At 35.2% G+C, this 24,439-nt stretch overlaps 1 protein-coding gene across 3 annotated transcripts in view; it reads right to left on the reverse strand.

Moving 5' to 3' along the window:
* UACA (uveal autoantigen with coiled-coil domains and ankyrin repeats) overlaps positions 1–24,439 on the reverse strand; it is a 103,047-nt gene that overhangs the window by 14,620 nt on the left and 63,988 nt on the right. For 2 of the 3 annotated variants that reach the window (XM_023220902.2, XM_023220901.1), the window contains exons 3-14: positions 23,844–23,932; positions 20,117–20,181; positions 19,272–19,329; positions 16,554–16,624; positions 16,341–16,447; positions 13,090–13,271; positions 11,578–11,615; positions 8,427–8,495; positions 6,905–7,012; positions 5,909–5,941; positions 5,298–5,396; positions 798–834 (exon numbers count right to left, since the gene is read on the reverse strand). In XM_023220902.2, the coding sequence (XP_023076670.1) occupies positions 798–834; positions 5,298–5,396; positions 5,909–5,941; positions 6,905–7,012; positions 8,427–8,495; positions 11,578–11,615; positions 13,090–13,271; positions 16,341–16,447; positions 16,554–16,624; positions 19,272–19,329; positions 20,117–20,181; positions 23,844–23,932 (956 nt within the window). The remainder of the gene's footprint in view (positions 1–797; positions 835–5,297; positions 5,397–5,908; positions 5,942–6,904; positions 7,013–8,426; positions 8,496–11,577; positions 11,616–13,089; positions 13,272–16,340; positions 16,448–16,553; positions 16,625–19,271; positions 19,330–20,116; positions 20,182–23,843; positions 23,933–24,439) is intronic. The other variant, XM_023220903.1, reaches the window with a different exon arrangement.

Genomic DNA, 24,439 nt, shown 5'->3' on the forward strand with positions numbered 1-24,439 from the left:
AAGAGGTACAACATAAAAGTATCCTCATTCTAAAATACCCCCTTTTTTCCCTTATTATTTCTATAAACAGAAGTACCTACAATCTACTGAACAGTAGATACTAGGTTGGTTTTTATTTTTTTCTTATTTTTTTCTACGCTCTCTCTCAGCAGAATCACTAAGATTTCAGAAACATCGAAGACTGTTAAACTAGGCTACATGATAATAAAACGTATCTTATAATCAAAACAAAAATGATATTCTTTCATAATATTACTGTTGTAACAGCATAAATATTACTGTTGTACGAGAGGATAGTTTAATAGTCACTAGGAAACAAAAACAGATATTCTAGAGAAATTGTTTAACATTGCAGAATAAAAAAGATTAATTATGTAGAGTCTAAAAATAATTCATAAATATTTATTGAACATATAATTTTAAAATGCCTACTTGCATTGAGACTGATTTCTCCAAATTAGAAAACTGCGTTTATGTTCTTTCCATAAAAAAATGAAGCCTAAATATCACAAGACGAATGTCTATGTCTACTAATCAACAAGGCAAATTTGATAATTCATACAATATACAATTTTAAAATACAGGTAGCAAAGGAGAATCAGAGCTTCAGTAATTATCAGAATATGTTAGAAGTTACAATAGTCATCTTAACGTCTTCCTAGTTACATGTGTTGATGAAGTTTAGCAGCAGGAATATCTTGTACAGTTATTTCTATATAGTTAAACAAGTAAGAATAAACATTCCTCTTTGCTTGAACTAGGTGAACTGTAATGATAATCCATATTTTTATACTTACGGTTACTGAAATGACTTCCTGATCCTAAATGATCACTCTGAAATCAGAAGCATAAAACATTTTAGGGTGAATGCTGCCTCATTTTGTTAAATTCTGTATCTGTTTTAGCTCTAATGATGCAGTCATTAAAACTACATTTTTGACATTCCTGTTTCTCCAGAGCATTATTCTACTCAAACTCACAAAAAGAAACACTAGCAACACTTAGAGAGATCAGGTGGGAATAAAGTACTTTACTTCACTAAGCATTTTAATAAAAGCAGTCAAATGTTTTAAGGAAAAACTTCATTGCTCAAAAGAAAAAAAAAAAAAAGCAAGCCCTAAATGAACTGAAACAACTTTCAAAAACTACTGTTTGCTACTGCTTTACCTCAAAAGGAAGGAAGTGGCCACATTCATGTCAATAACTCATTTTACTTTACCACTGTAGGAAGCAGAAACCCTACCTCATTGACTATGAAATATTGACATAACCTCTTCTTCCAGAGTTTATAAAATACCAAGTACTTGGAAAGTAAAACGAGACAGAGAGCAGGAAATGAAACTGAGGCAGAGACCTACACATAGTAATAAATCCATCAATCCATTAGTTAGGAAATAATAGAGAAACTCCAGATACAGTGAATCAAAATATACTGGGTTGCTCCTTTTCCCAAGTAAGCCAAATACAAAGAATCTAATATAAAAATTAAAATGTTACACTTCAAGAGTAAGAATAGGCCAGGTGCAGTGGCTTACACTTGTAATCCCAGCACTTTGGAAGGCTGAGACAGGCAGATCACTTGAGCCCAGGAGTTTGAGACCAGCCTAGGCAACGTGGCAAGACCCCATCTCTACAAACAAATACAAAAATGAGCCAGGCGCGGTGGCTCATTCCGTAATCCCAGCACTTTGGAAGGCTGAGGCGAGTGGATTGCCTGAGGTCAGGAGCTCAAGACCAGCCTGCCCAACATAGTGAAACCCTGTCTCTAATAAAAATACAATAAATTAGCTGGATGTGGTGGTGGGCACCTGTAATCCCAGCTACTAGGGAGGCTGAGCCAGGAGAATTGCTTGAACCTGGGAGGCGGAGGTTGCAGTGAGCTGAGATAGTGCCATTGCACTCCAGCCGGGGCAATAAGAATAAAACTTAAATAAATAAATAAATAAATAACACACAGAAACATTAGCTGGGCAGGGTAACCCAAGTTACTCAGGAGGCTGAGGTGGAAGCAACACCTGAGCCCGGGGAGGTCAAGGCTACAGTGAGTGGTGATCACACCACTGCACTCCAGGCTGGGTGACAGAGTGAGACCCTGTCTCAAAAACAAAACAAAACAAAAAACCCAGAGTGAAATGAAGAGTAAGGACAGGCAGATGCAGTTCATATTTGTGTATTTAGGTGTATCAGTCCTAATAGCTACATACCAAACTCTGAAGTAGTCGACCATGATAAAACAGTCCACAATTCCATGACTAAATTAATGCCACCTCCTTTAATCATTAGTGCCCCCATGGTATGAAAAAATACCTATAAGCTTAGTTAAGCTCTTTTTTCTATGGAGTATTTAATACTAAAGCTTACAATAACTACTAAATGGCCTCATACATGCATAAGGGGGTGCTATGCACATAAGGAGTTCAAAAAACTTAATTTGGTCTTATTACCTTTATTACTCAAATGAAAACAAACATAAAAGTTGTAACATAAAATCAGCCTCATTCTAAACTATCCATTTTCCCTATATTTTTATACATACAAGGGAAATAGCTACGTTATTATACATAACTCATACCAGTAATTCTTTTAACAGTTAAGGTTTTTTAAGCATGTGAGACAATACAGCAGTAGATATTCAATGTTTGTAGTAAGTGATGAATTCTGAGTAGTTTGTTGTTGTTTTGTTTGTTTTGAGACAGGGTCTCACTCTGTCGTCCAAGCTGGAGTGCAGAGGCACAATCTCAGCTCACTGCAGCCTCCACCTCCTGGGTTCAAGTGATTCTCCTTCCTCAGCCACCCAAGTAGCTGGGATTACAGGCATGCACGACTTTGCCCAGCTCATTTTTGTGTTTTTAGTAGAGACAGGATTTCACCATGTTGCCCAGGCTGGTCTCGAACACCTGAGCTCAAGTGATCCACTTGCCTCAGCCTCCTAAAGTGTTGGGATTACAGGCTGAGATACCACGTCCAGGCAAATTCTTAGTAGTTTTTAATGGTTGCTGTTATAAATTCCAGGTCATGTATAAAGTGGGACCTGTAATTTTCTGTTTGAAAGTAAAAAATCATTGCTAGCATAAATATTCATCACAATGAGTATATAGTGACTGAGGAAAATGTCCCCATCATATTGAATGGGAACAGCCACAAAACAGGATGTACAATATGATCCCACCTGTTGAATGAGTATATAACACACAAATTATATACAAGTGTCTGAAAGGATTTCAGTCAGGTGCTAGCAGAGTTAAGATTATAGGTGTCTTTTGCATCTGCTTTCAGTTTAAAAAATTTTCTTATTTTTCTAAAGTAAATATGTATTTTTATAAGAAAAATAAGTTACTTTTATGACTACTGTAAGTTATAGACTTGACAATTTAGACAGATAATTTGTCTAAAGCTAGAGAAAAACACCTTGGTTTTCTTCCCCTTGAGACAGAGTCTCACTCTGTCACCCAGGCTGGAGTGCAGTGGCGTGATCTCACTCACTGCAACCTCTGCCTCCCGGATTCAAGCGATTCTCCTGCTTCAGCCTTCTGGGTAGCTGGTATTACAGGAATGTGCCACCACGCCCTGCTAATTTTTGTATTTTTAATAAAGACAGAGTTTCGCCATGTTGGCCAGGCTGGTTTCAAACTCCTGACCTTAAAGTGACCCACCCACCATGGCCTCCCAAAAGTGCTGGGATTACAGGTGTGAGATGCTGCGCCTGGCCTAGATTTTACACTTAAGACATGCAGAAAAGCTAGCTCCTAGAAGAAATATATACATAAATAATACCCAAGTTGTAAGTGTCAAACTTGGATTAATACTTAAAAGACCCTGTATATACTCCTAAATTTTCTCATTCAAGTAATTCTAAGTGTAAAACTAGCATCGTAGTTAAAGCACAAAGGAGTCAGATGCTTGGATTCAAATCCTGACTCTGTCACTTACTATTTGTGAAACCCCTCATGTGTAAACCTCTCTGTGCCTCAACCTCCTTATCTGTGAAGTCAGGTAACAATAAAACTTATCACATAGAGTTGACTTTTAATGCATGTCAAGAATGCAAAGTACATTGGTCAGTGCTATTAAAATATTAGCAATCATCAGTTTCACAATTAACCTAAAAAAGTCTTCAAATATGAAGACAGAAGCCACTATAGCTAGATCATTTTTTGGTTTATAAAATGGTGTTTCTGAATAATCTTGAAAATTCAGTGACATAAATACGTACACATATTAAATGTGTATAATACAATGAATTTTTGCATATGCATACCTTTTGTAATTATACACAACCCAGATTAAGATATAAAATATTTCCAGGACCCCAAAAGTTTTTTCACACACCTTACTCAGTAACCCCAACCAAAGGGTGGCCTCTATTCTAATCTCTAACATCATAGATTAGTTATATCTGCTTTTGAACTTCATAAAAATAGAATCATTCAGTATGTACTCTTTGTGTCTGATTTCTCTCTTGCAACATTGTCTGTGAGATTCATACATGTTTTATATTATTTTTCATAATGCACACATAGTTTTTTATTTACAAAGAAAAATATTATTTTTGCTATGCTCTGAATGTCTGCCAAAATGTGTTGAAACTTAATTCCCACTGTGGTGGTATTATGAGGTAGGGCCTTTTGGAAACTGATCAAGTCATGAGGGCTTCACTTAGGCCCCTTTTTGCCCTTTCGCCTTCTGCCAGGAGAAGATGCAGCAAAAGGCCCTCACCAGACATGAATGCCAGATCCTTGATCTTGGACTTTCCAGCCTCCAGAACTGTGAGAAATAAATTTGTTCTTTACAAATTTTCTGTATTTTGTTAGAGCAGCACAAATGGACTAAGACACTTTTTTAGTGTACTTTGGGGCTGCATTCACCAACAAAGATAAAAGATTCATGCTGAATCAGCTACCTTCAGTGATGCCCAGTGATGACTCCTTTCTGAGATAATCCTGGACATATCACCATTCATTTTTATGAATGCTTTTTATTATCATTATACTCACTGCAAATTTACAGGTAGAAATATGACGTTTTAAAAAGGTAAGGATGGACAATGAAGAGAAACTAGAATGACACTAAATGTCAATTACATGCTAGTCAATTTAAATGATCTCAACCTTTATAACTATGTGGAGAAAGAGACAATCACCCCAGTTTTGCCAAAGAGGCAAAGGTTTGAAGACTTTAAATAAGCAGCCCAAGGTCACACTATAAATAAGAGATTTATAATTCAAATTCAAGTCTGCTGCCAAGCCCCTTACCATTACCCATTATGAGTTATAGGAAATAATTTAACCTTTCTATACCTCAAAATATTTAAATCTATTTTTCAGAGCCTCAATAGTCCTTAAGCTTTCTTCATGTTGCTTTTCTTTAGCTGCCAAAAGGGACTTCAGCTTTTCTCTCTGAAATGAAACAGAATAAATAGAGTAAAATCACCCTGTGCTTGGAAGTGGGTTAAAAACGTGTTTTAGAAAACATGAACTGGAATTACACTAAGGACTGGAGTTAATGAATTCTCCAACCTGATGAACTCTACTAGTAGAGTTGATAATTTCTACAAATACACTAATGAAACATACAATGTCTATAAACAAAATCATAAAAAATTCAAATCTCTGTTTTCAATCTTAATATTTTCAGACATTTTCTTTATGTTTAGAATTTTACATTATTTTCAGGACAAGTTTCACAGAAACTAAGACTTTCAGAAGCAATAACAACAAAATGCCTACAATAATCTATGCCACTATATTCAAAACATTCTTTTTTAGTCATGCATACATTTTGAATTTCCCTTTAATAACCAGAAATAGAATCCTGGTCTGTATCTCAATTCAGGACTTAAACCTTTACTACTATAGCATCTTCAATTCCTAAAACAATTTTAATGGTTTAAAATAAAATGTCATCCTACCTCGCTTTCCAGATCATCAGCAACCATAACTTCCTAAATTTAAAAAGAAGACAAAATATTTTCATTCTTAAAAGCTTATTTTAAAAGGCATGAACTTGGCAAAGATCTTTTAAAAAAAGACTGGCACATATCTTTAAGACTGGGGTCAAGGATATGAGAAGAAAATAATGTACTACCAATTCTGTTGTATGAGTTGTCTTTTATTATTTTCACTATCCAGGTTCAGAAGCACTTTTGATTCTCTTGAGAATCTATCAACCAACAAGTCCTACTTGTTCTTTGTCCTCGTATCTTCTGTCTACTCTTTCCTCTCCAATCCCATGGCCCTAACTATAGTTCAGCCTTTTGCTTTTGCATATGTTCAATTTTAGGAAAATCTAACATAGATAGCAAGATATCAAAGTGATACAGAAAATCAGAATCAGAAGGACACAGCTGTACCAATCACGCAGTTACTTCTTACTTTTGAAATGCAAATATCACATAAGATTTCACCTGTGATAAGTCCTGTACATAATAAAATGTATATTTAAAGAGTGAACTGATTATACTAGATTTCATATATATTCTACTTTCCCTCTAAAAAAACGATTCATGGATATTTCTTGTATTTCCAATTTTTTTATACAACAAGGAATATATTACAGGTCACAGTTTCTGTGATTTTGCTCACCACAGTGTTTTCTGGAATGCCCTGATTCCCCGTTACTTCCTGCAAAATTCAACAGAAGTACCATCTCCCACAGGAGGTGCCCCCCTCAGAAGTGGCGGCCCACAATGATCTCTCCTCACTTTCCTGAACATTCTTTACACTGTCCTTACTTGTTTGCTTATGCTACTTTAAATGTAAAATTTCATGTAAAAAGCCTGGTCCCCAGTAAGATTTAACTCCTCTGAAATGCAATGAGCTAATTTTACCTTAAACAATCATTAACAATTTGCTATTGATGATGTAGTAAAACAGGTTTTTTATTTTTTATATGCAGATTTATTTACCTCATTCAGCTGTAACTGTAAACCGTTGACTTTATCCAAAAGTATTCGTTGTTCTTGCTGAATTTTTCTCAACCTCTCTTTCAAATCTTCATTTTCAATCTCCAAATCCTTAAATAATAAAGACAACAAGGTGCCAGGCCAATCTTAAAAGAGCAAATTCTTAAAGAAGAAATTTTTTTAAAAGCAGTTCACTGTCATACAGGTACATACATATGTAAAACACTAAGTACAAAGATACAATAATTTCAATGATATGCCAAGGATTTAAAATCTACAGATCAAAAATAAAAGAGAAAATTACTATCCTATAATAGCTAATAAATACAAGTATATACTACAAGAGGGCAAATCATAATTCCAATAAACAAAAAATAAAAAGCATCCAGACACAGAAAAGAGCAAAAGAATATGCCATTTTAACTTTTGCTTAAGACCTCCCAAATTTATGAGACTCTTCTAACGTTTTTGTTGAACTTATCATCATTTTCAGTGCTCTGGTAAAAGATAAAGGCTCGAATTTAAGGACATAGTTCATTTTCTTACACTACATACTAAACTAAGAAAACCCAAATAAAATGCTTTTATTATTTTGAAAACAGCTATTCAATTTATCATTTAACAGTGTTTCAGTCATAAAATTAATTATGGGTCCTTCCTCTAAAATAATCCTCATAATATTATTTGGAAACTTTGACCAATATAAAAGCTAAAAAGTACTGTGTGGTTAGTTTAACAAAACTATTTTTCTCAATCAAAATAGAAAATACTTCAAGAAAAAATCAGATTTAATTTACATTAATGATCATCATTTTTAATAGTATAATTTTCCAAAATAAACACAAATGTATGGTTTACATCACAAAACAGACACATTTAAATCAAATAGTTATATAAAGTTGCTTTTTCTAATGTATATTAAAACAATACTTTCTACACCATACTTCTAGCGTTATATAATTAAATTTTATAATACTGGAATCAAACATTGATAACAAAAGTCAATTCTTTAAGACAAGGTTAGGCAGCCGGGCGTGGTGACCCACACCTGTAATCCCAACACTTTGGGACGCTGAGGCGGGTAGATCATCTGAGGTCAGGAGTTCGAGACCAGCCTGGCCAACATGGTGAAACCCATCTCTACTAAAAATACAAAAATTAGCCAGGTGTGGTGGCACATGCCTGTAATCCCAGCTACTAGAAGGGCTGAGGCAGGAGGATCACTTGAACCTGGGAGACAGAGGTTGCAGTGAGCCGAGATGGTGCCACTGCCCTCCAGCCTGGGCAACAAAGCCAGACCCCATCTCAAAATAAATAAATAAATAAATAAATAAATAAATTAATTAATTAAAATAAAATAAGAAGAGATTGGGCAAAAAAAGAGAATCACAAATAACGTTAACGAGTTTCTCTTTCTTTGCCCCGCTCATTTCACCCACTCTCCTGTTTCCTCTCTTCTCTCTCAATCCCACTACAAATACTGGAATTGTTTTTAAAGGAAGATACCACATTTTTTTCTTTTTACCTGAATATTTTGAAGCTCCCTCTGATGTGACTTCATATTTACTTCATCTTGCATGTGTGTCAAATTTCGCTTTGGTAAAACATAAGAAAACACGAGTCAGCAAGTGTGAGAATACAGAAAAGTATATTTTCCTCAACTGGCAATACACCAGGTTAGTGATTTTCAGTTTATCCAACATTAGCTGCACATAACACAAGGTGGCAGTGTTTCTATTTAAAACCCCAAAATGTAAAGGACCTTTAAGATTATATTTTAAATAAATCAAGTATAATTTATTTAAAAATACTAAATAACAAATTTTAAAATATGATTCAGGATTTATTTTAACTAAAGTCACAAAATTTTAAAAAGAAGAATTTGTAATAAACTCATAACAAAAGTTGGGCTATAAAGCACTGCATTGCCAACTACTCCTAAAAGAACTCAATTTAAAAAAAAAAAAAAAGGAGGAGGAAGGGGAAGTCACATAAATTTTGAAAGACAATATGGAAATTATTTACTTCTCTGAGCACCACCAAAATAAAATATCAAGAGGTATGGTAAGGAAGAGACAGACAGTCCCTCTGACCCGAGCAATATAAAAAGGTCTCTAAATAACTTGGTTGGGTATATGTTGTTTTTGTAACTTACTGCTTTGAAACTTTATTCCAGCTTAGAGATTTGCTTTAACAAAAACACAACATAATCATTAAACAAGAGAACAAATAACTCCCCTATTAAAAAAACCAAAATGATCTTTAAATCTCCACAATAACTAATGTAGAAAGCTATTTCTTTCTTCCTAGTTTTTTTTTTTAAAAAAAAACTACTGCTTTAATTCTTCGAGATAATTTTCTCATGTTTTGTATTATTTGTTTACCTTTGTTTGAACAAGTTTTTAACCTATCATTCAAATGAGTTTGGATCTAGAACCAGAGGAACAAGTCCCATTTTTAAAATATTCTATGTCCACAATTTGGCCCTAACTATGTTTCCAGCCTCATTCCTTCTACCAAAGGACTGTTCTTCAAGTGGAATCTGACATCTTCTCACAGCTCACCTGATCATACCACTTTCATTCCCAGTCTTCACTTCAGAATCCTCACCCACTGCCTCCACTATACCTTAACTCAGACATACTAAATCAACCCCATCCTTTAATTAAAATCCATCTTCCTGACAAACCTTGTTATTAGCACACTAAAAGAACCTCTCTTGCACCTCTGGCTCCACTTAGCAGCGATCTAATCACGTGCACCACTGATTGGGGAGCACACGTCCTGCCTTCTGCCATCTGGTAGTCACTGGTGGGTACACATCCAAAGTCCTTATCAATACAAGGTCCTTCCTTCTTAATCTAGCACTCTGTTACTTTAGCAGCCTCTTCTGCTCCCTCCACGATGGGCACATCACTCCTGTCACACTTGTCTGCTGCTGCCCCATGAACATGTCTAACCTGCTCCCCCTCATCAGGGGCCGGGCACCTGCCCTTCTCTCAGCCTGTGAGGCTTCTCCCACAGACCTCCACCCACTCCCTCTTCATCCTTTAATTCTGTTTCATTTTGCTTCATAGCATCTGCTATGATACTAAATATTCCTTTGCTTACTGTTCATCTCTCACTAAGCTAAGAACTCCATAAGGGCAGAGACTTCATACACTACAATATTCCCAGCACTTAGAACAGTAGTTGGCATGTTGTAGATGTTCAACAGATATCTGTGAACTGAGTGAGTCTTACATTTGCCACTGTACTGTAGGCTTCTTGATAAGAGATTACATGTGCCTTAGTATTAAAAAAAAAAAGTCCTATTTACAGCATATATTTAGTAAGTATATTCAATAAATGACGGAAACACAGTAATTAGGAAGCAGTGTGTCTTTCTGTTCCTAGTAGAATATTAACTCCTTGTATTCACCTCAATAATTTCTAGAGCACTGAGCCAAGCACCATTCCCATATTAATATTCAGTAATTCTTTTTATTTTAAATATATATACATTTCAGAAATCATTTTTCTCTGATTCTGTGTGAGATGGCTAGTACAGTCATAGCAGTGTACATTTTTTTCACTCTACTCACACTTAGGTTATATGAGGCACAGGGAAGAAGGCTGGAACTGTTGCTCCAGATGGAAAAGTGCCAACAGACATGAACCATGCATGAACATATTAACTCAGATGGATTGAAAAGGAAAACAAGCTTTAATGCAACTTTCATGATAAGTGCAGTAAACCACCATGGCACATGTATAGCTATGTAACAAACCGGCACAGTCAGCACATGTATCCCAGAACTTAAAGTAAAATTTTTTAAAAATGTAGCTTTCAGATTCAGGTGAGAGGTAGAAAAATGACACAAGATGATGATCAGAATTGCTCAAGATACCTGATTACTTTCTCTTCAGGTTTTGCAAATGCTTAGGTTCCTCTCTCTAGAGAAAAGCTGGAAGGAACAGTCACAGCAGGAAAGGAAAGCTGCCTACACTAGCTTTTGAGCCACAGTACTGTAAACTAACCCCACTTACTTGAACACAAATAGATTAGCAGAAAACATAAAACATTTCACAAACTGGTACATCAAAACAGGGTTAAACAGTACTTTAATAATAAATTTAATGCAAAGCATGAATTGTTTCATGTGTTGTTATTCTGCAAAGTCCTCAATTAAATACACACAGAAAAAAAGACTGAAGAAGAAATAAAAACGCTAACAGTGGCATTGAAATCACAATATATAATCAGTTCAGAACTCTGTTTTCTTCATTTCCTATTACATTTAAAGAATTCTCCCATAACAGTAAATATTTTGTCCTATTATTAAGGGAGACTGGGGGAAACTGTCTATGATCTGCCAAGCTAAAGTTCATCATTTAACAAGTTACAATGTCTCCTACTTGAAAAAGTTGAATGCTCACGGCCCCAATCAGGAGGCTATTTCTTTCCCACTGGATACCTTCATTGAAACTGAGATCTACTGTCTCAAGCTAAGTGACAGTATCTTGATAGGACCTCATGATCTAAGTACCCAGAATCTACATGGGCTTGATTAACTAAGAAGAGAGATAGAATACATTTAAACTCAGAATAGTTATGCATAACTATTAACTAGTTTTACTAAGCACTTTAAACTGTACAATATATATAATTCTTTAACATTAAAATCAATATCTACCTGTTGCAAAGATGGTCCTTTCTTCCAAAGTTCTCTCCCTAAGATTTAGACAAAAAGAGAAACAACAAAATGGCAGGTTAACTTGGTGTAGATATACATTCCCTAACTATACAATTGAGTCAATATTGAATAAATAAACTTCAGAGTTTCCTCTAAAGCTTACAACTTCTTAGTTTTATTTCTAAAACATATGCTTAAAACAATAATGAAATTTCACTTTTGCCTATCAAATTAGCAAGTTTTTTATACCAACATTCAAGTAAGTAAGATTAAAGACTAAGGACGGGAGGCAGATAAAAAATAGGAAATTTATTTAGGTTGGGTATGGTGGCTCACGCCTGTAATCCCAGCACTTTGTGAGGCTGGGGCAGGAGGATCACTTGAGGCTAGGAGTTCAAGACCAGCCTGGGCAACACAGCAAGACCCCATCTCTACAAAAAAATATAAAAAATTAGCTGGCCATTGTGGTACATGCCTGTAGTCCCAGCTACTCATGAGGCTAAGGCAGGAAGACAGCTTAAGCCCAGGAGTTTGAGGTTGCAGTGAGCTATGATGGCACCACTGTACTCTAGCCTGGGCAACAAAGGGAGACCCCATATCTAAAAAAAGAAGGGGGAGAAAATTTAAAAACCTCCTAAATTGGGAGGCAATTTGTCAACATAGACCAAAGGCTTAAAGAACTGTACATGCCCTGAAACTCAGTGATTCAATTTCTAGGAATTGACACTAAAGGGTAATAAAAATATACTAAAATATTTATGCATAAGGACAGTCACAACCTTTGTGTACTAATGAATAATTATAAATAGCTTAAACACTACATGTAGAAAATTGCTTTATTAAATGAAACTTAAATAAACAGAATCTCATACACCAATAAAAATCATACTATAGAAAAAGTATTTTTGATGGAAAGGCCTTCAAAATATGTTACATAAAAAAGTAAGCTACAATTCAGATTTACAGGTGAATTCAATTTTATGGGAAAAGACTAGAAGGATATTTCTCAAAATGTTAACAGAGGCTCCTCAGTGGTAATGAGTGACTAACTTGATTCATTGTGCTTTTCTGTATTTTCCTGTTTAAAAAAAAAAAAACATAAAAAATCATGGCATACGCATTTGATAAATATCAGCTTAATATTTTATATACATGTTTAAACAACGATTCTTTCTTTAAAACTTTCTAAGTATAAACAGTTGGGAGGTTCACCCCTCTTCATAAAAAAAAAAAAATTAGTAAAACATTTGACTCTTCCTTCTCAGTTCTGAAGTTATTCCAGTGTCTTAGTGTTCACTGGATAAACTAGATGATATATGCAACACACGCTGCCTCAAAGCAAGTGACTATAATGTATGTAAGCAAATCCATGTTGTAGAGGGAGATGAACCAACACTGTTTATCAGTAAGGAATGTTTTGTTTCTTATAAACTGTAGTACTACTACCTAAGTCTTTTAAAAAGTGGCTCTTTGTTAACGTGGACTCTTCTAGTTACAGAAAACTGCTGATACCTTTGCTGGTATTTTCCGATGCAGTCTTCAACAAGGTTAGAATGTCCAGATTGTCACCAATTCTTGCATAGTAAGAACTATCATGGCCCAGCGCATCCAGCAAGCTTATATCAGCACCATTTTTAATTAAGACTTCTACTGCATCTCTGCAACCATATTCGCAACCTAGCATGAGGGCAGTTCTAAATGGAAAAATGGGAGAGCAAAAGACTGAGAAAACTCCAAGGAAATATTGCAGAAATATTCTGCCAGAGGCTCCCTTCGTAAATAGACACTACTTTTAAGAAGTCAAGCCTGTTACAAGTATAGATTTTACTTTATATTTTAAACTCATTGCATTTATAAAAACATTTGCTTTTTATCTTACTTTGCAAAGCTAAAATTTTCTATGTCCTTATGTCCTTTAATTACTTCCACTACCAAACCAACCTTTTTTTTTTTTTTTTTTTTTTTTGAGGAGTCTCATTCTGTCATCCAGGCTGGAGTGCGGTGGCACGATCTCGGTTCACTGCAAGCTCCGCCTCCCGGGCTTATGCCATTCCCCTGCCTCAGCCTCCAGAGTAGCTGGGACTACAGGCGCCTGCTACCATGCCTGGCTAATTTTTTGTATTTTCAGTAGAGACGGGGTTTCACCGTGTTAGCCAGGATGGTCTCAATCTCCTGAACTCGTGATCCGCCGGCCTCGGCCTCCCAAAGTGCTGGAATTACAGGTGTGAGCCACCGCGCCCGGCCCAAACCAACCTCATTTATTCCACTTCTTCAATGTCCTACAGGTAAATAATCACCACAAAAATTTTCCACAACTGATACTGTCACTCCATGTGTTCAAAACCCAGCTTTTCTAGTCCCTTCATGAATTGAACCACATCATGCAAACCTCCCCTAAGAATCCCTTCTCCTCCAAGAGAAGTATCAGATTCCATTCCTGATGTTCCTGCTTAGAAGAACCTTGATTCTTCTATGGAAACCTTCACATCTTCAGACTACAACTAACCCCATGCAACATGGATCACTGATTTATTCTGCTGCAATAGAAACCCTGGCACTCAAACATCTCACAGTACATCAGCAAATATTAATCATGCAACAAAATAATTGTCAGCACTTTGGGAGGCCGAGACGGGCGGATCGCAAGGTCAGGAGATCGAGACCATCCTGGCTAACACGGTGAAACCCCGTCTCTACTAAAATACAAAAAATTAGCCGGGCATGTTGGCGGGCGCCTGTAGTCCCAGCTACTCCGGAGGCTGAGGCAGGAGAATGGCGTGAACCCAGGAGGCGGAGCTTGCAGTGAGCTGAGATCCGGCCACTGCACTCCAGCCTGGGCGACAGAGCGAGACTCCGTCTCAAAATAAATAAATAAATAAATAAATAAATAAACAAAATAATTGTCATGAAAATCCAGAAGGACACTAGAAATTATTTTGTCTAATCCTCTATATTTTAGGGTTGAGCTAACCAACACGTAATGAAATGAAATGACATCCTATATCTAACTCTGTCTTCAATTGTGAATATTGGAACGCTTAAGGAAACTGACTCTTGCCTTTTCTCTGTTATGTATGCTGTGTTTCTCATACCAGCCTTGTCCCCCAACTCCCCTGTAGTTGCTGATAAGAAATTCTGTACAAAACCGGCATTAACAAAGTTTTGTTATTTAAAAAATGCTACATATAAAACAGGAAAAAAAGAAACTTTGAATATACAGTATTAGAAACTAAGGTTATAAATTATGCTGAAAATCATCTGCTATTTAGTCTATACAATATATACTGCCCTGCCTCATTGGCCTTTTGTGAATGCCCAATGAAAAAACATAGATAAAGTGCTCTGAAAAATATAAGAGCTATAAAAAATACAAAGCATTGTATGTAGATCAACCAGATTATCTCTCTTTGATCCTAAATTTTAATTTAAAAATTTTTTTTTTTTTTTGAGACAGAGTCTTGCTCTGTTGCCAGTGCAGTGGCATGATCTCAGCTTACTGCAACCTACGCCTCCTGAGTTCAAGTAATTCTCCTGCCTCAGCCTTCCGAGTAGCTGGGATTACAGGTACACACCACCACATCTGGCTAATTTTTGTATTTTTGGTAGAGATGTGGTTTTGCCATGTTGGCCAGGCTGGTCTCGAACTCCTGACCTCAAGTGATCCGCACCCCCCCTCGGCCTCCCAAAGTGCTGGGATTACAGGCATGAGCCACCACGCCCGGTCATAAAATTTAACTTTAAAATCCAATTTTCTTCATCATGCTTGGAATCAGATGATAGTATCCACAAGAAGAAAGTAATATTAAAAAGCCACTTTCTTAATCACATCATTTAATTGCTTAAGAATTACCTCCTTTGAGATGTGTGAAGAAAATAATTACAGCTATAAAATCTGACAACTAAAGACTATTTTTTATACTTTTATACTTCTAATAAACTACAAACAAAAGAATACATGTTTGTAAGAATAAAATTAAGTCAACAGAAACCAAAAAGTTTACTGGTAACTAACTACAAAAATCCCAGAAATTTTAGTTTAATTTACTGTAATATTTGAATTAAATGGAAGGGGTGTATTTCAGATACTTTGTGACCATAAACATCAGAATTGTAATACAGCAAGCACCATGATACATTAGACCTACAGACAGAGATAGGGAGAATTCCGGATAGAAATTATTAGAGCATACCAACTAAAATAGTATCAAATACAGAAGCAAAAATAAAGCAAGGGACCTCTGCAGTACAGAAATGGACAGGTTCAGAGGAGATGGCACTGTACCCTGGCAGAGTAAGGAGAGAAAACACCTTGAGAAAATCTATACTGAAACATATCAAGTTCCAGAACACTCAAGAACCACTTTACTCAAAAGATTCACAATGAAGAAGTAACTACAGATGTACTTTTTAAATCTTCTCCTATGTATCTTACTTGCACCCATTTCATTAAAGAGTTTTTTAAGCTTAAAACACCTGGGATAAAATTCCTCTTTCCTTCAGTTCTTTGAGCCAAACATAAGGCCTAATCACTGCTTTTATTCACATTTACCCTGTCATCTTCCTCTATTTCCCTCTCCTTCTTTCCTCGGTAGACTCTGAAGAAAACTGACAAGTAGATGTTAATTCCAAGGAAAAGCAAGCCAGGGAAGGGGAGAACCCAGGGGAAAGAACGGCCAAGTTGGAGAATAGAGCTGCTGCTTTGACTTGGCCTTTCCATCCCTGTGTATCCAGCTGGTATCTGGGAGCCATGATAAAAGAATTACCTGTTTTGTTTGTCTCTGGAATTAACATCCGCTCCTCTATCTATCAGCAGTTGACATATTGTTGGCCTACTCATCTGAGTAGCCAGAACAAGTGGTGTCCGCCCATCCTAAGCAAGAGGAAAAATAAAACAGCATTAAGACAACAGATCTCCCAAAATGTAGAAGTTAGAATACATTAGTTGAAATGAGAATAAACATCACAGACTAACTTACTACATCTTTGGCATTCACAGAGGCCCCATGGTCACAAAGCAGCTGTATGCTAGAAGGACAATCTGCCATTGCTTTAAGGAACAAAAGAAAATGACAAATGGTGAACATCTGTTGGTAAGACACATGGTGTTTTTCTAGATCCATATAAGGAATAAGTTCTTCAGTTTTTAAACTACCAAGCTTCACATCCTTCACTCTCAGTTTAGCATTATAAGCATCAATTTTTCATCTGAAAATGGATTAGACAAGATCATATTATAAATTGTCTACAATTTATTAGGATCAAGGAATAATGTCAATCTTGTAGAAGATAAGAACACACTACTATTCTAAGGATAAGCACAGATAATAAAAATCAAAGTTAAATTTTGTACTTACAGTATATTTTTAAACATGGCTATAACTGACTTGATCCTTGAAGTGTTGGCTCAGGTTTTTTAAAGAATCATATCCGTTTCTTATAGAATAGTCACAGTAAGTAAAGTATGAATCATACAATCCATATTTCTCATAAAAGCAGAGATTGCAATGTCCACCTTTATGCAAAGTAAGGTCATTTTGCTAATAATTATAAAATCACATTATGTTACTTTGACTAACACTATAGTTCATATTTATGTTAGGAAAACTTATTGTTAAATTCATAAAATAGGATTATGTTTACAATCCTCATGAATTTTTTAAGCCTTATGAGTTGACATAAATTTTAAGCACAAAAAGTACTGACAAAGTGAGCTCTTTTTTTTTTGGTGAAATAACAGAATTAAACCAACATAAGAAAATCAAGTAAATTTTCACTTTTCGTCTCTAATCCAGCAAATCTTTACATAAAATGTATAATCAGCTTTAAGAAAAAGATAAACTGAACTTGAATACATTAATTCAGGAACTGTAAAATTAGCGACCCTTTAGGTCCAACTATAAATGAGAATTAAAAAATGTAAAGCATAATAAATTCCAGAGTTTACAGATTACTAGACCATGAAGAACCACTTAAAACCAAAAAGAGAAAACGGTATATACCACCCAGAAATCCTAGACTTTGAGCTAGACGAAGTAAATGAGTTGGTTTATACACCCTCTTCTTTGGGAGTATGTGGGAAGTAGGGGCTTTGGAGATATTTGGAAGGCCAGAGGGTTGAACTGTAGTAGAAAATGCAGTATTTTACCAATTTGTTCTCCTCTTCTTCTACTATAGAGTAGGTGGAATATGACTAGTCACCTAGAGAGTTTATTTCTGAGCCTCCTTTGCAGATAAATATAGCCAATTGATTTTGCTCCTATCAGTAGAATATGAATGGAGAATAATCTACTACTTTCAAATCTGAGCTCTAGACTTTGGGCATGTATTCCACTAGGCTCTCTCCTCCTTCCTGCTAGCTAGAATATGGCTATGACCACAACTCTGCTTCAACGTTGTAGTTAAGGAAGATACCCAGAGGTAAGTGGAGAAACAAGATAGAAAGAATTCAGTTTTAAAATGACCATGAGTGACCTGTCAATATATATCACTCAACTATTTTTTTAATAAGCAGCTGATACTAGAGTTCTTTTGTTATAGCAACTTAGTTTCCATCCTAGCTAATGCATCTAACTAATAAATATTAAGATTTCAATTGGTCAAGTTGTACCAGTTTTTAAAGCAGGGATAATAAAATATACAGTTAACTCACAGGGGTCACTGTGAGGCTCAAATGATAATGGAAAAATGCTTTGCAAATACAGTAATACCCTTCTATATTAAAAAAAAAAAGAAAAGAAATGCATTGTGTGAGAAATTATCATACAAACACATAAAATACAAAAAGTAAAATTTTTAAAAAATAAGGTATAAAATTTTGAAGGAAATTTGAAGTATAATATGCCTTCAGTGCAGACCACCTTAATCTACTGCATATATTCCATATATATGAAAAGAGAAAGTAGACTGTTTTTTTCCCTTTGGCCTTATAGTTAAATGTAGGAATATCAGACTTAGCAAGAGGTCAGGTTATCTTACATTCCAAAAATCCCTAAATATATAACTTTTTTTAAAGTACTTTCTTTAAGACACCTAAAGAATAATGCAAATAAATTTAGACATGCAAGTATAATAAAATCTCTAAAAATTATCAGTATAAATCTCTTTTAAAATATAGCACATTACAGTGATATGAAATTCAGCACTGACATATCTAAAGGAAAACAGCTACCACCATTAATTAAGAAATTATTACGTGCCAGGCACTACTTATGATTTGATTATACTTATTAATACTACTTATTGCAGTAGTATTATTAACTTCATTTTGCAAATGAGAAAAAAGAGGTTCAGACATGTTAATTAGGTAAACATAGTTTAAGGAAAGTCTTCTTCCCATTTCTCCAGTTCCCAAAGATATGAAACACACACACACACACACATTTTCTGTTTCTCTCTTTCTTTCTCTCTCTCACAAACACACACACACACAGCTTGGAGCTCCTTGTAAGCAGGATTACAGTTTATCTACCTTTGTACCTTTAGTATCTAGCAAACTGACTGACCTGTAAATATTGACTGAATGAATCTTTTTAAGCTGTATAATCTAATAAATTTCTAATTTGTGCACATGGATTTTTAACACTCTCTGTTTCTCCAGGAATTATACAAATATTTATGTGTTAAAACTCTGAAATTAATTCAAATGACTAGAACATTTTAACAAATATTTGTATCCAAGGGAAACCTCTGCTCACCTGCATCGTGAAGTGCAGTTCTTCCCTGCAGGTCTGCATGCTCAGTGGGACAATTGTACTGTTAAAATAAAGAAAATTTAGCAAAGTAGGAGAGTTTTATTTTAAAATTAGATATCCAGACTCAGATGAATAGCTGCTATTTAATCTTAAAATATTCCACTTATCAAAGAAGCTAAAGACTATCAGACAATCCATTAAATATTTTGACATGGAACAAATACAGTTACATCATATAACTAAATTAACAATATTTCACCAAACAGGAAACATATGGTACATTATAACGAATGGCATGAAATACAGGAAAATATGTATTGTTTGGGTTTTTTTCCACTAAGAATTAAAACTTGAGATACTGAATCAGAAAAGCAAGTGAGTTCTGCTATGAAACGTAGTGAATATGTTTTTAAAAATATATGACTGAAATCTTTGATGGGAAATTTAGCCAACTAGTTAGAATTTTGTGGTTACCTGATTAAAAATGTAATAATATTATGTAGTATAAGTTATCTATGTTTGTATAGAAATATACAGATCCTATGTTGTATTACTTTATCTTACATGATAGTCTAGACAACAGAAAATTCCAGCCTTCAGCTATGTCAACAGGAAGGTCAAGCCTTTGTTATTTATTTTTAATACACTGAGTTATGCAACTCACTTCCCTCAGAGTTTTTGCTCTTTATTGTTCACATTCCTTCACAAATGATGGAAAAAAATATGTAAGCCCATAGTCAAAGTTAGTTTACTATTCTCTTTGATCTAAAATTCCAGAAACACATTAAAAATACATCTATGATTTGTAGTCAAAATAATAAAGCTAAAGTATTAACCACTTCCACTACCTGTAGAAGTTTTTGTAGGCACAATGCATGTCCATACTTAGCAGCCAGGTGAAGAGCATTTCTCCCTATAAATAATTTAAGATACATGTGAAGGATTATTTTCTTCATATGTGAATTGAGGAGTTTTATAGAAATATGATTCATTTTTTCCAAAACTAGTTGACAACATACTTAATCTGTAAGTATACTTTCAGTTTCCAAAGATGTTTTATCTAGTTTGATATTTTAGTAAGAGATGATATACGTACCAAAACAATGAATGTAGAAAGAAAAACTAATTATACAAATCTATAACAAGCAGGAACTTTGTTGTATTCACTACTATATCCCCAGCATGTAGAACAGTACCTAAAACACAGCAGGTAATTAAATATTGGCGCAGAGAAAAGGGAAAGGAGAGAAAGATAATGAGTAAAGAAGACAGATAAAGAAATACCAAGATTTCACATTACATTTCCAAATAGGCAGTGTGGACACTGAAAATTGAGAAAGTTTAGAAGCGCAAGGCATAGAAAGGGTATTCCTTAACTGATTTTCATGCTTTGGCTAAAATTCAAAGTTTATTATGTAATTGTATCTCTGAAAATCAGACAGCTCATTCAAATATAATTTGTATAAAATGTGCATTTTAAAGGAAATGCCAAAGGGGGTAGGGAGGAGAGTTACCAGGTAATCTGAAAGGTTAATTCTGAATACCAAAAAATAAACTTGTAGGAAAGTTCTATCTCCAAACACTATTTTTGCTAATTATATTTCTTTATCCAAACACCTCTTGGATGGTGAAAGATATCAGGATTTAACCAGACTATTCCAACTTCTAACATTTAATGCTCTTAATTTCCCTCTAATCTCACAAACTTCTTTTCTTTTCAATTTATCCTTTTAGAGACAAGGTTTCACTCTGTCATGCAGGCTAGTGTGCAGCCTCATAGCTCAGTGCAGTCTCGAATGCCTGGGCTCAAGCAATCCTCACAGCTCAGCCTCCAGAGTAACTGGGACTACAGGCTCATGCCACCATGTGCAGCTAATTGATTTTATTTTGTGTAGAGATAGGGTCTCACTGTATTGCCCAGACTAGTCTTGAACTCCTGGCCTCAAGCAATCCTGCTGCTTTGGCCTCCCAAAGTGCTAGGATTACAAGCATGAGACATCACACCTGGCCACAAACTTCTTAAAATATAATTTGGGGGCCGGACACGGTGGCTCACATCTGTAATCCCAGCACTTTTGAGAGGCCTAGGCAGGTGGATTGCTTGAGCCTGGGAGTTTGAGACCAGCCTGGGCAACACAGTGAAACCCCATCTCTACAAAACACATAAAAATTAGTCAAGTGTGGTGATGTATTCCTGTAGTCCTAGCTACTTAGGAGGTTGAGGGCAGAGGATCACTTAAACACAGGAGATCAAGGTTGCAGTAGACATGATCATGCCACCACACTCTAGCCTAAGTGACAGAGCGAAACCCTGTCAGAAAAAAACAAAAACGCCACAATTTGATTTCACAAGTAGACCTTTTTGCTAGAAAAGTAATTTATGTTTTATTCATCTTGGAGGGATAAATAAACTGGCTTTCAACTTTTTGGTCACTTCTGTGTAGCTGACTAACCAGGCTGCAGAACAAAATATAGTGAGTCCAGGTGTTTCAGGTTTTTCAATAAGTACAGATACAATACATTCAACCACACCCAAACATCCTCTAATTACAAGTCGATCAGATGTGATCATTTCAAATTTCAATTTGCTCCTGTTCATGAACAAGTGTCCTAGAAACATTTCACATTGTGAAAAGTGACTAAAATAACTGTCATTTACATGTGAAGTAAGAGATAGCATGGAGTGGAGATGGTAAGGTTAGGCACAGTGGCAACAGTACCTGGTGTTCTACAAAATGGCACAGAAACTTGATCACATAAAAATGTCAGGTCAGGACTAAGGAAACACCAAATCTAGCCAGTTGAGGTATGGCAGCAAAAAATCAAGGAAACATCAGATCTAAAGCATACCAACATAAATTACAACACAGGTGCATACCTGGTAAGACCTAAGTAACAAATATCTCAAAACTGCACTAATTTGAAATCCGGTCATTTTAAATACCCTTATATATTAAACAGCACTTAAGATAATACACATAAAGATGTGTGTTCAAATTTAATTGCTATAATGTCTGGATTATAACGGACATTACAGCAATTGAGAAAAGACCCTTGTATTCAATAAACGACAACTCTAGAGACAAACGTAATAAAACAGATCGAATGAAAATATAAATAGCAGCAAAAACAAAAGACAGGAAGAGTTAAACATGGTATGTTGGGGTGCAATATATGAAATAATGTCTGCTGAGCTTGGGAAAGCATTTGAGCTTGATCTGCAATGAAAGAAGGTAGGCAGAAGTCACTAGATTAGCCACTAGGCAAAATGTCCAGAGCAGAAAGAATACAGGCAAAAACAAGAAAGATACTTGTTTGAATTGGAATCAGCATAATAAATAGTCTTAAGAGCTCTGAAGAGGTATGGTTAGTCCAAAATTTCTAAAAATAAATGTTCTTCTACATCAATGGAAAGCATATATAAGCAATAAACACATTTCTTTGTTCACTCAAAGGTAGCAGATAAATTGAATTTGGTCTTCTTAGAATCCGATGTATTCTTAAAGATTTGCCTCACTATTTCAATTATGATCTGTCTCCCTCTCCTTCCCTTCCATTTCTAAACACAATGCTGGGTAACAGTGATGTATTTATTTGCCCATACATGGAATCACAGGATAAAAAACTGTAAAAACTAACAAACAAAAACCTTTTAGTTCTGGGTCAACTCCTGTATTTAACAGAAACACAAAGTAGAACTGCAAAGAACTAAGCTGTCAACAGTTCCAGAGAAGTGAGAATGTTTATCCTGATAGATAGGAAACTAGCACTCTCATGGAACAAAAGAGATAGTTATATTCAAATACTTAAAGGTCTACCTTTGATGTACAAACTTCTGTTGTAAGATTTTAAAGAACAGACAAAGGTACAAATAAGTGTAAGCAGAAAACTGAGTAAGAAATATATTTTGATTCTCTATAAAAAATGATTTTTTTATAAACATATAGGTACAGAATGGGTTCCTTATGAGGCATAATGGTTAAGAATACAGATTCTGACTGCGACTTAGCTACTGAAGGGCCTTGGGCCAAGTTACTTAACAGCTCAGGGCCTCAGAACCTCTCTGGGTTGATGTGAGGATAAAATGAGTGGGTAAAGTGCTTAGAAGAATAGCTATTAAATGTTATATACACGTCAGCTATTCTTGTTATTATTGTGTCCTCGATGATAATGTTGTTATGTGGCAGTTAGTTCTCCATCACAAGAAACATCCAACCAAATGCCAAATGACCTCACAATAGAAAGAATTCATTAATCAATAGTATATGAATATAAACTAAATGGTCCCTAATGGTTCTTCAAAATCTGAGATTTTAGGATCCTGTAACACTACTTGGACCTGCACTAGAATTCAGGTCTCCAGTTGCTCATCAGTAAAGCAATCCTTTCTCCTAAATTCCCTATACTTGACCTATCCCACAATACCTCAGAAGTAAACTCTTTCTCAACTATTTAAAAACAGAAAATTGAGGATGTCTCTCTTTAAATCACATTTAAGTCTGAATAAAAATGTTAGCAGTGGACAACGCTTGTTTTCACTTTATGTTTTACAATTAACTATGGAGGCAAACATACCTGCAGTGTCGCTGGTTGTAGTATCAACTCCATGTATAAGGATGGCATTTAAACACTCAAGATTCCCCTTTGAGGCCACAACATGGAAGCTAAACAACAACAACAAAAATTTGTTATGCTAAGAAAATGACCAAAGGTCACCTTAAATGTTATATTAATGTCACCCTTTATTCAACACACACACACATACAAACACACACGTTTTAAAGGCTACATTAGAACACCAATATATTTAATTAAAATTAAAAAAAGAAACCTATCCTATTTACATAAGTGGCCAATACTTTCTAAAAATATCTGCTTAGAACCAATGAAATATACGAATGTGCAAACGCCTTAATAAGAGAAAGTTTACACTATAATATCATGAACTCTAAAGTTTATAGCAAAAGCACTGCTGGTTGGATCTTAATAAATGCACTGAAAATGTTCTATCAGATTATTTTATTTAGTTTCAAATAGTTTCATTATTTTATTTAGTTTAGCGGAATGCTGAGGCCAAAGACAGATCCAAACACTTATCTCTTCTTTTTAGAATTATCAAACTAAACCTGACTAAGAAAAGCCTTCAAAACAACAAGCTAAACTACCCTTAA

This window comes from Piliocolobus tephrosceles, chromosome 6 (assembly GCF_002776525.5).
Source record: "Piliocolobus tephrosceles isolate RC106 chromosome 6, ASM277652v3, whole genome shotgun sequence".
NCBI classification, from domain to species: domain Eukaryota; kingdom Metazoa; phylum Chordata; class Mammalia; order Primates; family Cercopithecidae; genus Piliocolobus; species Piliocolobus tephrosceles.